The sequence below is a fragment of the Dipodomys spectabilis genome, unplaced genomic scaffold (genome assembly GCF_019054845.1).
Source record: "Dipodomys spectabilis isolate Male_0828 unplaced genomic scaffold, ASM1905484v1 ptg000002l, whole genome shotgun sequence".
NCBI classification, from domain to species: Eukaryota; Metazoa; Chordata; class Mammalia; order Rodentia; family Heteromyidae; genus Dipodomys; species Dipodomys spectabilis.
The window spans coordinates 47,349,863-47,363,233 of NW_024870679.1; the positions used below are offsets into that span (position 1 = coordinate 47,349,863).

Below are 13,371 nucleotides of genomic sequence, written 5' to 3' on the forward strand. Positions count from 1 at the left end.
AGTTGAACCTGTCTGTTCCCCCAAAATAATGATTAATGGAGGCAGGAATTAAGTATCTGCCTGAGCCTCACATTGTCTAATGGAGAGGATGACCTCTGTTTCCTTCATCAATACTGGCTTCCCTGCCATCCCTCATTGTTCTCAGGCTGAGTTGGGTGTGTAAATCCCTTAGGTGTACTATTCAGAGGCAAACCTAATTTGTAGAAATTGTTCTCTGAAACCCAGGAATAAACTCTTGGCTATTTTCAGACAAAGATAGAGGTAGGAGTCTGTAGAAATGAGCTGGGAAAGAAGCTTAAAATACTCCACATTCCAGAAACACCCTCCCTTCCCCCCAGGAGATGGCTTTATTCCCACTCAGTTTCTTTGCAAAGTAGAGTCAAAGGAGCTGCTGCTCAGAGCCCTGTAGCTGGTGCTAGCTGTGTGGGTTTAGACAAATGGCTTAATTCTCTCAGCACCAACGTTCTAGTCTGTGAAATGGGGTTGACACCACCCCTACTGTCTAGGTTATTGTAAGGATTAAGATATGCAAATCAAGCCCACTCTGCTGGTTCCAACCTATAATCCTAGCTACTCCAAGAGGCTGAGATCTAAGGTTCGTTGTTCCTAGCCGTTCCAAGCCAGCCCAAGCAGAAAAGTCAGTGAGACTCTCATCTCTATTTAATCAACAAAAAGCCGGAACTGAAACAGGAAGCGTGGCTCAAGTGATAGGGTACGAGCCTTGAGTTGAAAAAGCATAACAAGAGTATAAGGCTGGAGTTAAAGTCCCAGTACTGGTACAGGGAAAAAAGAAAAGAAAAGAAAAAGAAGACTTGCCAAACTGTTAGTGCCCTATCATTTTATCAAATGCCCTTGAATTTTTTTCCAAAGTCTACTAAGGGAAGAAAGTACCATGAATCAGTTTCAACAAACAACCTCTAAAAAGGGACGTAGTAGAGCACAAAAAGCCTAAATGGAGTTGTGGCTCATGTGGTAGATCATTATCCTTGAGCAAAATTAATTCAGGAACAGTGCTCAGGCTCTGAGTTCAAACTCTATGGCAAGCACCAAAAAAAAAAAAAAAGTATTCTAGTAACCCAAGTCTGCTTAATCCAACATCTAAGTTAGGTTTGTGACCCAGGAAAGGCAAGTGGGGGAGCCAAGTAGAAAGTTTATCTAACAAGAGACTAAACTTGAAATTTTTATAAATATCATATCTCCATATATTGCTTACTTACCAAGCTGTGTTTTAGGATCACAGAGGGCTGCTGCTACCTTACAGAAGAATTAAGAGTTCAAAGCTTGATTGAGTAGAAAAGTCTATGAGACTCTTATTTCCAAATAACCGCCAGAAAACTGGAAATGGCACTGTGGCTAAAGTGGTAGAGCACTCGCCTTGAGCTGAAGAGTGCAGGGACAATGCCCAAGCCTAGAGTTCAAGCCCCATGACTGACAAAAAAAAAAAAAAAAGAATTAAGAGTAGCTGTGTGGTTTTTTTGTTTTTTGTTGGTCATGGGGCTTGAACTCTGGGCTTGGACACTGTCCCTGCACGCTTCAGCTGAAGGTGAGTGCTCTACCACTTGAGCCACAGTGCCACTTCTGGTTTTCTATGGTGCTTTATTGGAGTCTCATGGACTTTCCTGCCCTGAGTGGCTTTGAACCATGATCCTCAGATCTCAGCCTCCTGAGTAGCTAGGATTACAGGCGTGAGCCACTGGCATCCATTTTTTTTAATTTGTTTTGTTTTTTGGTGCCAGTCCTGAGTCTTGAACTCAGAGCCTGGTTGCTGCCCCTGACCATTTTTGCTCAAGGCTAGTGCTCTACCACTTGAACCATAGCTCCACTTCTGGCTTTTTTGGTGCTTACTTGGAGCTAAGAGTCTCAAGGACTTTCCCACCCAGGCTAGCTGCAAACCATGATCCTCAGATCTCAGCCTCCTTAGTAGTTAGGTTTACAGGCATGGGCTACTGGTACCCTGCTAGCTTCTCTTTTTCCTCAGGACCAGAACTTAAGTTTGGTAGGCTGAGGCCTTTGTTTGAAGGTTAGAGCTTTACACCTGAACCAAGCCTCCAACCCCTTACCTGGGTGGCTACGTCTCATGTGCCTATAATCTTATTTACTTAGGAGCCTGAGATCTGGGGGATATAGCTTGAAGACAGGTCTGGTTGAAAAGTCCATGAGATTCCAACTCCAATTAACCAGCAAAAAGCCTGGCAGAAGGTATGGCTCAAGCAGTAGAGAACAGCAAAACAAGCTCAAACCCCTGAGTTCAAACCCCATATGAACAACAACAAAAAGAGTACCAAGTGAAGTTGTAGCTCAAAGTGGTAGAGCACTAGCCTTGAGCAAAATATCTCAGGGACAGTGCCCAGGCCCCAAATTCAAACCCTATGACGAACAAAAAATTAAAAAAAAAAAAAAAAAAAGGGGTAGCTTCTTGACCTACTTAGGCTCTACAAGTTCAGACAGTCTATACCAACCTAAGTCTCTGCTATAAGGCAGGATTAGTGAAGGCAAAGCAGCCTTCTTTGACCATGATGCGCATAGCCTTTCCGAGCAGCATTTTCTGTTCAGTCCCAGACTAGGCCTCTTTGGAGCAAGACTATCCAACTCAGTAGTACATCAATGCTTCCCAGTGGTTGACTGCCATGGAACATTTGCTCCATTCAATCTCAGTAAGTGGCAGAATATTGGCCCAAAAGAGACCTTCAAGGGACAACTAAAGTGATGGGATTTCATGTTTACTTCCTCCTCCTCTACCCTCCCTGATGTTCAAGCAAGTTGACCTGGTTCTAGAGTGAGGTGAGGCTTGGAGATGAGTTTTTTTTTAATTTTTAATTTTTTTTTGTCGGTCATGGGGCCTGAACTCTGGGCCTGGCCGCTTTCCCTCAGCTCTTAGGCTCAAGCTAGCTCTCTTCCACTAGAGCCACAGTGGCACTTCTGGCTTTTTCTGCTTATGTGGGGCTGAGGAATCAAACCCAGGGCCTCATGCATGCGAGGCAAGCACTCTACCACTGAGCCACCTTCCCTGCCCCGCACACTTTTTTTTTTTGTGGATCCTGGGGCTTGAACTCGGGGTCCAAGTGCAGTTCCTAAGCTCTTTTGTTCAAGGTTAGTGCTCTACCACTTTGAGCCACAGAGCTACATCTAGTTTTATTGTGGCTAATTGCAGACAGCCCAGGCTGGCTTCGAATCACCATCCTCAGATCTCAGCCTCTTAAGTAGCTACAAGTGTGAGCCCCCAGCACCAGGCTTCACAGACTTTTTTCTTCTGCCTAGGCTGTCTTTCAACTGCAATAATCAGATCTAGAGTAGCTAGGATCTCAGCTCTGAATCGCTGGGATTACAGGTGTAAGCCCCTGGTGCCTGGCTTCTCTCACCTTTCATTTGCAACAAGTTTACAGTGACACTATGTGCAGGTAAGAGAGTCTTAGTTTTCCTTTCATTAATTGAAGAAAGAAAAGTCACACATTACACAAAAAAAAATTCTGAGAGAACTCTTCAGAAGACATCTTGCTGCCAGGTACTGGTGGCTCACACCTGTAATCCTAGCTACTCAGGAGGCTGAGATCTGAGGATCCAGGCTCAAAGCCAGCCTGGGCAAGAAAGTCTGAGACTATTATCTCCAATTAACCACCAGAAAACCAAAAGTGGCGCTGTGGCTCAAGTGGTAGACTGCTCGCCTTGAGCTGAAGAGTCAGAGACAGCGCTCAGGCCCAGAGTTAAGCCCCACGACCACCACCACCAACAACAAAAAAAGACATTGTGCAAAAGGTCATCATAGCACTAAGATAAGTCCTATCTGGAAGAATATAGGACTTGCTGGGCACTCGTAGTGTATGCTTGTAACCCTAGCTATGCAAGAGTCTAAGATCTAAGCATCACAGTTCAAAAGCTACCCAGGCAGACAAATCTGAAAGACTCTCACTTTCAATTAATCAGCAAAAAGCCAGACATGAAGGTGTGACTACTTTCAATTAATCAGCAAAAAGCCAGACATGAAGGTGTGACTCAAGTGGTAGAGCACATGCCTTGAGCAAAAAAGCTAAGCAAAGCTGGGTGCCAATGACTCAAGCCTTAATTCTAGCTACTCAGGAGACTAAGATCTAAGGATCATGGTTCAAAGTCAGCCTGGGCAGGAAAATCTGTGAGGTGCTTATCTCCAATTAAACACCAAAAGCCAGAAGTGGAACTGTAGCTCAAGTAGTATAGTGCTAGCTGTGGGCAGGAAAGCTCAGGGACAGCACCCAGGCCCTGAGTTCAGCTGGCACCAAAAAACCCAAAGAACAAATAAACAAAAACAACAACAACAACAACTTCATAATTTAGAAAGAAGTCCAAAGTCTATTATTGCTTTGTTGATTATGGGCAAAATCCTGGGAAATAACATGTATCCCTATCTCACAGGAGGTAAGGAAACTAAGACTAAGAAAGACATGATGAAAAGACCCAGAAGTGGTAGAGCTGGGATTTTTGAGCTTTCTGAAGCACAAATTCAGCACTCTTTGCAATTCACTAGAGAATTCATTTTCATGGAGTACTGAGCTGACATTGTTTAGGCATGTCTGAAATGGCATTTCAGGAACCCAGAGTGGAATGACCAGGTTAGCAACACGGTTAGAGAAATGCAGCCGACTGGGTCACTTGTGGCTACCCTGAAATAGTTTTCCTTGTATCCAGAAGACTCAGATGGTGTAAGCTGTCCCCACTGTGACATATTTGAGAAATCTTTTATTAGAAGATGTCCCAGAAGGCAACAGTTTAAAATCAGGCAATCAGAAATCACAACTAAATACAAAATTTCAGGTAAACTTGCCTTTCAAAATAAATCAGACCCTTGCAACAAGAGAATTGCCCGAGGTTTTTTTTTTCCTTGTACAAAAACAGTTAACACCACTTTGCAAAAGGCATACAAAAATACAGTATAAAACAAAACAAAACAACTCCCCCAGCAAATTACCCAGCAGCAGCTTATAAAACAGAAACTACTCAGGTGAGACATCAGTAACTTGTTCCATTCCTACACTCTCAAGACAGTTCTAGAAGTCAGTTGGCTCCCAAAAATCCTGCTTCCACAATTACAGAAGCTATTTCTGAAATTTCCGCAGAAGTTCTCTGAGGCTAGGAAGCAACCTCAGAAACAGATCACCATACACAGTAGGTTAGGAAGTAGCAGCTGGTTTTTCAGAGCCACAAATAGTGCTGACCACCTCTACCCTGCCCCTACTGTCTAACCCAGAGCCAGCAGGAATCTGCTGTCTGTGCAGAGTTCTGGAAGGGCTGCTCCTTCTTCCAGGCCAGGCTGCGCAGCTCCTGAGGTTGGCCACATGGCACCTGCTGGGTCAGAGCTGCAAGTCCAGCTGGGGCAATTTATAAGGGTTGGTTAAGCAGAGCTCCTGAAGGTGCCTTTACAACCACCAGGAAGCGAGTCCACCTTCTGGACCAATGGGTGAGTTCCAAAAGCTCTGCCTAGCACCTTAGTAAGGCCCAGGTTCTGGGAAAGGGATCTGACTCATATCACCTGGTAGAGAACCAGGCTGGTGGCTTGCAAAGCAGCAAGCTTCTTGGAGTTGCATGATGAGAAAGACAGGTTTACATGGTTCCAGTAGAATTTCAAATAGAGTCAAGGACGGAGACAAGAGGCAGGTAAGAAAGAGGAAATGGTACAGAGCTTCCTTCTGAGATGCCTTATACCTCCCTGCCTTAAGATTCCAAGATGGGTCTTAAATGGCCCTGGGGAAATAACTGGGTAAGGAACAAGTTCAAGAGTCAGGACTCCAAGCCTTCCTCGGTCTCGGGCTAGGACTGATTTTCCCTGTGTTTTGGGGAAACATGTCTGACCTGTGGGAAAGGATGCAGTAGAGCCCATTGCATAACAAAGGCAGAATGAAACAAACAACAACAAAAAAAAGTCCCTTGTGGGGGTGGAAAGGTCCCTCTCTCAGGGGAAAGGGCCCTATGAGCTCTGACTTGAAGAACTCAGAGGCCAAGCTCTTTAAATGTTCTCAAGGTGGCAGCATTGAGGGAGAATGGGAGAGGTGTTGCCCAACATCATTTTATATATATTTATATATATGTATATGAATATACATATATATATATATACACACACATATATTATATAAAGTTTCCACTCCTCAGCTACTGTAAAGTGTCTGACAGTGAGGTAATGGTCCATTGTTGATCAAGTCTGTGAGCTAGTCTTCACTCAGGACAGCTCGTGTGTCTCTTGGAAAAAGGAGCCTCAGAGAGCATCCAGGCCCAGCTGTCCTTGTGTCACCCCCAGAGACAGCAGTGGGAGCATCCTTTCCTAGCCCAAAGAGCCTGCCGAGTGTGAGATTTCATGCAGGCTGGAGCCCCTGACAACGTCCACCACCTGTTGCATAGCATCTGTCAGCCTTTTCTTCAGAGCTAGTGAGCTAGGCAGACCTCAAGACTCCTCAGTCAGCTGCCTGCTGAGAAAGCCAGAGGCGCCAGGGAGGACACAGCACTCACCATTGGTGAGGGAGGAGGGAGAGCTCGGTTTCAGGGTTTCCAAGAATGCAAGCCCTTATTGTGTGTGCACCGGCTGCAATGCATTCTGGGACCTACTGTTCAGACCATCGAGCCTGGAACCAAAATGTGCAAATTACTAGAGGGGAAAGGGAAGTTAAAAAATAAACGCGTGTCTTTGTAAGACAAAAGAGTCAGGCTTTTTGATCAGTTAGTAGCCACTGAGGTATGCGATTCTTTTCTGCAGTTGCTGCTGCCGGCACCGGAGCTGTCTTTTCTCGGTAGCCATCCTCTTCTCAGCTCCAACCAGGGCTTGCAAGTATTCCAAGGCCTTGCTTAAGATCACTACTTTGGGGGCCTTGGAGCAGCTGGCCAGGGTGGGTACCTGGTCCCTCAATGCCAAGAACCTTGAGCGAAGGTCATTCCGCCTTTTGCGCTCCAAGAAGTTATGGTTCTTCCTCTTGGTCACATCCTCAGTATCAGAACTGACAGGTTTAGGATGGCAAGACGGAGGAGTCTCACTTTCTACAGGTTCAGGGCTCACGATTTCTTCATCTTCTTCATCCTCCTTTTCCTCAGGGGTGTCTTTTTCCAAAGTCTCTTCCTGGGGATCTCTCTCTGGAGCCTCTTCTTGGGAGCAACTTTCTGGGGGGAAACGAGCCGCATAGTTGTGCTGCTGCTGATGGATGGATATATGGAAGCGTTTCATGCAGGGGTCCAGAGGGTCTGCTCGCACAGTGATGGTAACTGGCTTCCGTAGACTCAGAGACTGTCTCTTCTCCACCGTCACGACATCGATTTCTTCACCCTCTGTCCAAGAAGAGAGATGAAATGCATCTATTAGAAATGCATGCACAAACCCTACACCCTTAGCTTTCTACGGAGGGGCTACATAGAGACATTTTTCTCAATGTTGATTATCAACAAATCGAAGTGAGGAAAAAGGTGGTTGATTCATTTGTATTTGAGGTAAGGGCAGAGTGAAGGGAAAACAAACAAGAAGGAAAATATTCTCCAATTTCCTTTTGCACAGCAAGGCTTAGAAAAGAACAAAAGGCAGACCCAAGCCAACAGCCCCCAGTCGGCACAAGCTCTCCCCTCCCCCACTCAGGGGATGGAGAGAAAGAGCTACCGGCCTGGGACAAAGTTTAGCTATAAAGATCTTCCCCAGTCGGGCTCTTTCATGCCCCATCAGAATTGTAAATGAGGGGTCTGTGGGCAGAGCTGCCCTTTGTTCCTGCCCAGAACAGCCTGCACTTGGGAATTGTTACTTTTCACAAGTTATAAATCCTATTATTCTCCCACCTCTCTATTCTGCTATCCTTTCAGAGGAATATGCACAGAAGGGAGGGCCACAGGCAGTCCTTCTCACCCACAGAGGGGAGAGGAAAGGTTTCCCTTAGGGGCGTTTTGCTTCTGGGTTCAATGGGTTTCTCGAGTCATCCATCATTTATAGGTCGTCTGCCCCACCCCCTTCTTGGGACCAGAAGAAGGTTAGATTTGGAATCACAGGTCACTGAGAGCTGCAGGAACTTTACAAAGGTACAAGTGACCTTTCCAAGCTACCTACAGCAGAGGTAGAAAATGAGGAACAGAAGAATAACCCTGGATCGAAACCCCCAGAGACACTTGGCCATTTCCCTACCATTCCCTGGCTTGACTCTCTATTAGATTAACCCAACCAGGGAAGAGACAATTAGAAGAAAAACCATTCTGCTTCCCACATTTTGCAGCCCCCACACAGAAGGCTACCTTAATGCATTCTGGCCCCACAAGAGAAGAGCTTGGTTCTCAGCCTCTTTTGCATATCAGGAAGCTTGAGGCCCTTTGTCAGGAAGGCTTCCATTGTGTGGACAATCACATTATTTCTCCATTAATAAAACCTGACCATTCAGCCCTCCTGGCCCCAAAGCTGGTGATTGGCTGGCTAGGCTGTGTTTGGAATGTTGTTTTACTCAGCCCCTAGCTCCTATTGGCTGAGCTCTGCAGTCAGTCACACTCCCCACCCCCCCCTCATTGTTTGCAATCTGTTGCATTTTGTTCTAGGCCATGTGGCCAGAGAGTGAACCTGAAGCCCACAAACAGGTTCAGGTTTAAGAACAGGTCAGAAAATGATTCAGAAGGCTTTCCTCTATCACAAACCTTTACTTTCAGTGTTAAACCTCAAGGCTGGTAAAGATCCATGTAAGGAAGAAATCATTTATGACCTGCTTCACTTTTCAAAGTAGTTCTCTGCCTCTCCCAGATAAGGAACTATCTTCAGAGGGACAATCGCATTGCAAAGGGAGAAACTGAGAGACCCAGATCAGCCACATCTCCTTCCTTATCACTTCGGTGATGTTCTGGGTCTTAGACTTCTAAACTCCCGAAACAATACTTTCTACTCTATTATTACACCAGCCCTTGTGCAGATACACCTTTATTGGTTTCTTGATTTCAAGACTTCTGTTCCAGCCATTAAACAAACACAAGCTCTTGATGAAAAGAGAAAGCAGGCTAAAAAAAGACCCTAATAGTGAATGGGGAGGGAGGATGGAGTATCTTAAGTTTTTGTTATCCTCACTCTTTCCCTTTAGTGCATGACAACTTCCATACCCCATATCCAAATTCTCAAAACACTCTTGTTAGTTATTCTTCAAAGCTAGTTTTTTTTCCCTGTCTTGATTATGTGCCAATAACATCAGTCTGCACCCTACAAGAGTACCCTCTACAATACTTCTCATGGGTGGAGTGGACTAAGAGACTGGGATGAGAACATCCTCTGGTGATAGAAGACACCAGTCTGCCCTCAGTGAGGTTTGCATTTGTGTCAAGTATTGGAGAGAGAGTATGGCCTCAGTACCTCATCCACACATTGGCACAGAAAAAGGGCCAGGGCCAGTGAACTTTTGTTAAACTCAGGAGAGCTGCTGAAGCCCTCAGATGTATTAGGAGGAAGCTAAGACATCTTTGTACCTTACATCAAAGCAGCAGGTGAGGTATAACCTTTCTCAGATAAGCTATACATCAAGCAAGAAGTGCCTGATTGGGATAGAGGGCTGGGAGAAGCTGGCTAGATGGTAGAAAGCTAGGCTCACTTCTAGTGGTTTCCTGACTTTAAGGCCTCCGTTTGTCATGTTAAAGAGAAACATTTATTCCTCTCTTACCGGTCTCACAAGTGATGTACAGTGGTAAAGGAATGTACAATAGGAAATCATTCCCTCTTTTCCTCTTCCAGGAGGAAACTATTGGCATTTTAAAGTAAAGCAGACAGGGGATGGAGATTTTTGTTTGTTTGTTTTAAAGGATGAAGATTTTGGCTTTGCAAAAAAGCTCCTCAGCTTCTTCTCTCCCTAACGGAGTGTGTTTCCCAGGAGGAAAAAAAAAAAAAAGGCAGTAACAAAACAGCTTCAAGCTTGGAGTGACTCCTAAGGGACTTCTTCCAACCTTCCAAGGACAGAAATCCCCTACAGTCCAGCTGGAGTATTTATTATTCTTTAAGCACCAACCCTCACCGAGTCTCCCTTGTCCCCAGAGGCTCCAATCACCATCTGAGGGACGCTGGCTCCCTCCTCACTTCTCCAAACTGTTTACCAACACACCCACGTGCCAGACAGACACTGCTAGGGGCTACCCCGACAGCTTCAGCTAGAAAAAAAAAGGGGGGAGGGAAGGTGATAGCAAGGCTTGAGAAGAGCCAATGCTCGTGACCTCAGACGGTGTTAAAGGTTTGGCCACCCATGGGGGTGCCCCCTCTCCCTTTTAGGTGGCCCGGGGTCGTCCTTACCCGAATCGCTGGGGCTCTCAGACCCCGAGCAGGCCTGGGGTTTGGGCTCGCTCAGCTGACAGGGGGTGGCAGGCGCCGGGGTGCTGGCTTCTAGGCTGGGAGTGCAGTCCGGGGTGGCGGGTGCCTTGGGCGGGTTCCCCCGCGGCACGCCAGGGGTGAGCCGATCGCTCACCACTCTCTCCAGCCGTTCCCTGGCGGAGAAGCCGCTCCACATGCAGTCACGGCGGATGATGGAAGCGTAGTTCCTGCCCCAAGCTTTCGAATGACCCCGACATTCCGCTTCGTCCCCTCCGGGCCACGGCTCCGGAGGACCAGCCCCGGAGGTTGGGTCCCCGGCGGCGCCGAGATCGGAGCCCCAAGGCGGCGACGTGGGGGGCGACGGCACCAGCTCGAATTTCTTCCAGATGTCCTCGCTGGGCGCCGTGGAGCGGTAGAAATCCTCCCCGCAGTCATAGTCGTAGAAATAGTGCTGGTAGGAGTCGAAGTCCATGTCCGCTCCCTGCGGGAGGGCAGCGGGGACGTGCAGACTAGGGTACCCGCCCGAAGGAAGAGGCGACCCCAGGCTCTCCGGCGCCCCCGGCTAGCCGGGCTCCGGTCCCTCCCCAACCCCACCACCGGGCTTGCAGTCTGCGCCCTGCCCTTCCGTCCCAGAGCGCCTGGCCCCGGGTCACAGCGCCCCGGGAAGCGGCTCCCAGCGCGCGGACCAGGCAGCGGGGAGCGAGTTCAAAGCAAACTTTGCCAGCACCGCCCGCAGCGGAGCGCGGCTCCCAGGGCCCCTCTGGGCCGGGCCGAGCGGGGGCGCGCGGCGTTCACTGGGCAGCCCGCAGTCAACTCGCGTCCCCCTCCTCCTCCCCCGTCCCCCCCCCCCCCCCCCCGCTAGGGCCCGATACCATCCCCGGGACCCGCGCCTATGCCTGGGGCCACCCGCAGTCTCACCTCGCTCCAGCCGCCCGCCACCTGGAGCGGACTGGCTCCCCGCCGGCTCGGGGCAGCCTGGCAGCCTGCACACACACACATGCGCGCCGCCGAGCGCGCGCCCCGTACTCACGAGCGCGCCCCTCCCCGCGCGCGCGCCCGTCCGGCCCCGGCCTCGCTCGAGCACAGCGGCCGGCGCGGGAGCGCGAGCTGCAGGCGCATTGTTTCCCGGCTGCCTTATATCTCGTCGCGCGCCCCGGGCTCGGGGACTGGGGGGGTGGACCCTAGGGAACAAGCCCCGCCCCCTGACCCGCCCCTCTCCCCGCAGTCGACAGGTGGGGCCTGCCGCACCCCCTGGCAGCGCCGGTCAGCTCCTTTCCATCCCTTGTAGCCCCTTACTAAATAAATGGCACCCTGGGGAGCGCGGAGCTCCCGCAGCCCATGGGTCGCCTGGTGGAGGCAGCACTCTAGAGAGGCGCCGGTGGTCCCCCGCCCGCCGACCTAAGGCCCGTCGAGCCCGCTCTGGGCCAGAGAACAAGACTACTCCTCGCCCCACCCGGCGAGCCTACTCCCCTCCCTTCCTCCTTCCCCCCCACTCCTCCCCACCCCGCCCCGCGCCCCGACGGCTTCAGGTGCGTCCGGGTTGCGGCAGGGGCTCCGGGAACTGCACTTCCACCGCGCCACCTGGTGGCCCTCAGCTCGGATCTAGAGTTAGCTCGGTCATCGCTTCGTTAACGTTGGCCCATTCAAGTTTAGTGGCCCAATCTCGAATGGTAGTGAATGAGAATAGTGAAGATTTCGACCACACATTCTGAGCCTCGAGTTCATCTGTAAAATGAAGGAATGGGGACCCTAACCTCCCAGGGTGTAGGGAGGATTTCCGAGGATAAGAATATCTATGGGGCTGGGAAGGTGGCTCAGTGGTAGAGTGCTTGCCTTGCATGCATGAGGCCCTGGGTTCGATTCCTCAGCACCACATAAGCAAAAAAAAAAAAAAAAAAAGCCGGAAGTGGCGCTGTGGCTTAAGTGGTAGAGCGCTAGCCTTGAGCTGAAGAGCTGAGGGACAGCGCCCAGGCTCAGAGTTCAGGCCCCACGACCGGACCCCCCCCCCCCAAAAAAAAAAAAAAAAGAATAGGGAAGGTGATAGGATCCATGGACGCGGGGTTGGAGGGGCTTAATCTCTGGAGCCTGCCTGGGGGCTGTCAGTAGTCTGGAATACATTTTCTCCAAGTCAAGGTCAAGTTGTCATCTACCTTTCTTCCTTCCCCTATTTCCTCATCGCAGCCTTACTCCCTCTTTTTCAAGGAAAAAGAATTTGGCCTATTGATGTCTGTGAACTTCATTAAAACCCTTGCTTTCCCACTAACTGTAAAGGTCTGAGATGTACACCTAAAGGAAAACTTAAAGATAGCAGCCAGGGAATCTAGAAGCCTCTACCTGGTATTTGTTTACTCCTACCCAATTGCCTCCTGTCTCTCTCTCTTTCTATTCGACCTTTGTGGTCCAAGAGCCCCAAACTACACACAGTTGGCAAGCAATTGGTTGTGATTGATGCAGAGGATTCAAGATTTGAGTTGATGTATGGGTGGACAGGAAGGCAGGGAAGATGACACCTTCAACTTTGGATTTGTCAGGTCTAAGGTAGATGTGGGACATCTCTGAAGGCAGGAACAAGCTCAGTGATTCTTTTGCAATTACTGCCCCTAGGACAGATTGTAGAGACAGTTGGGAACTGACTTACTGAGTGACCTAATCAACCAGATTGAGACAACCTGTATACCTGGCACTGCGTTGAATAGAAGGCTCAGAAGATTCCACATTTGGTTGCAGCCCTGAAGCACACGGATTGGAGACTTGTTTTCTGATTTACAGGTGTTTGGGATGGTTCCAGTACCACTCATGGTTTTTGCTTACAAGTGATAGAAACTAATCTGATAAATTTAGCAGAAAATGGCCATTGGATGAAAATATGGGTATATAATTCATGGGAGACTGGACACCTACCTATGCTTGGAGAATGGGCTTTTTTTTTTTTTTTCTAGAGTGGAGCCCCTACTCAGCAGCAGCAGCCCCTTCCTATATTTTCATTGTTGTAGATACTATCTGGGGGCAATCAGGAGTGCCCTCACTTCTAAGAGGAGGAAAAGAGGAAATAAATTGTCTTTTAAGCTGAGATCTGAGGATCTTGGTTCAAAGCCAGGCTAGGCAGAAGACTCTAT

The 13,371-nt window shown here is 48.8% G+C and overlaps 1 protein-coding gene across 1 annotated transcript; it reads right to left on the reverse strand.

Moving 5' to 3' along the window:
* Positions 1-4,690: 4,690 nt before the first annotated feature.
* Mycl (MYCL proto-oncogene, bHLH transcription factor) lies at positions 4,691-11,282 on the reverse strand. The gene is made up of 3 exons (XM_042685489.1): positions 11,174-11,282; positions 10,238-10,736; positions 4,691-7,281 (listed from the first exon to the last, which is right to left on the reverse strand). The coding sequence occupies exons 1-3, from the start codon at positions 11,252-11,254 to the stop codon at positions 6,683-6,685; spliced, it is 1,179 nt and encodes a 392-aa protein (XP_042541423.1). The 5' UTR covers positions 11,255-11,282; the 3' UTR covers positions 4,691-6,682.
* Between the last annotated feature and the right edge of the window lie 2,089 nt (positions 11,283-13,371).

Excerpts from the sequence above, each read along its gene's own strand:
- Mycl (XM_042685489.1), bottom strand. The coding sequence starts at position 11,254 with ATGTGTGTGTGTGCAGGCTGCCAGGCTGCCCCGAGCCGGCGGGGAGCC. Across the intron at positions 10,737-11,173 it reads TGGCGGGCGGCTGGAGCGAG|GGAGCGGACATGGACTTCGA; the intron begins GTGAGACTGCGG and ends GCCCTCCCGCAG. Across the intron at positions 7,282-10,237 it reads TGAGAGCCCCAGCGATTCGG|AGGGTGAAGAAATCGATGTC; the intron begins GTAAGGACGACC and ends CTTCTTGGACAG.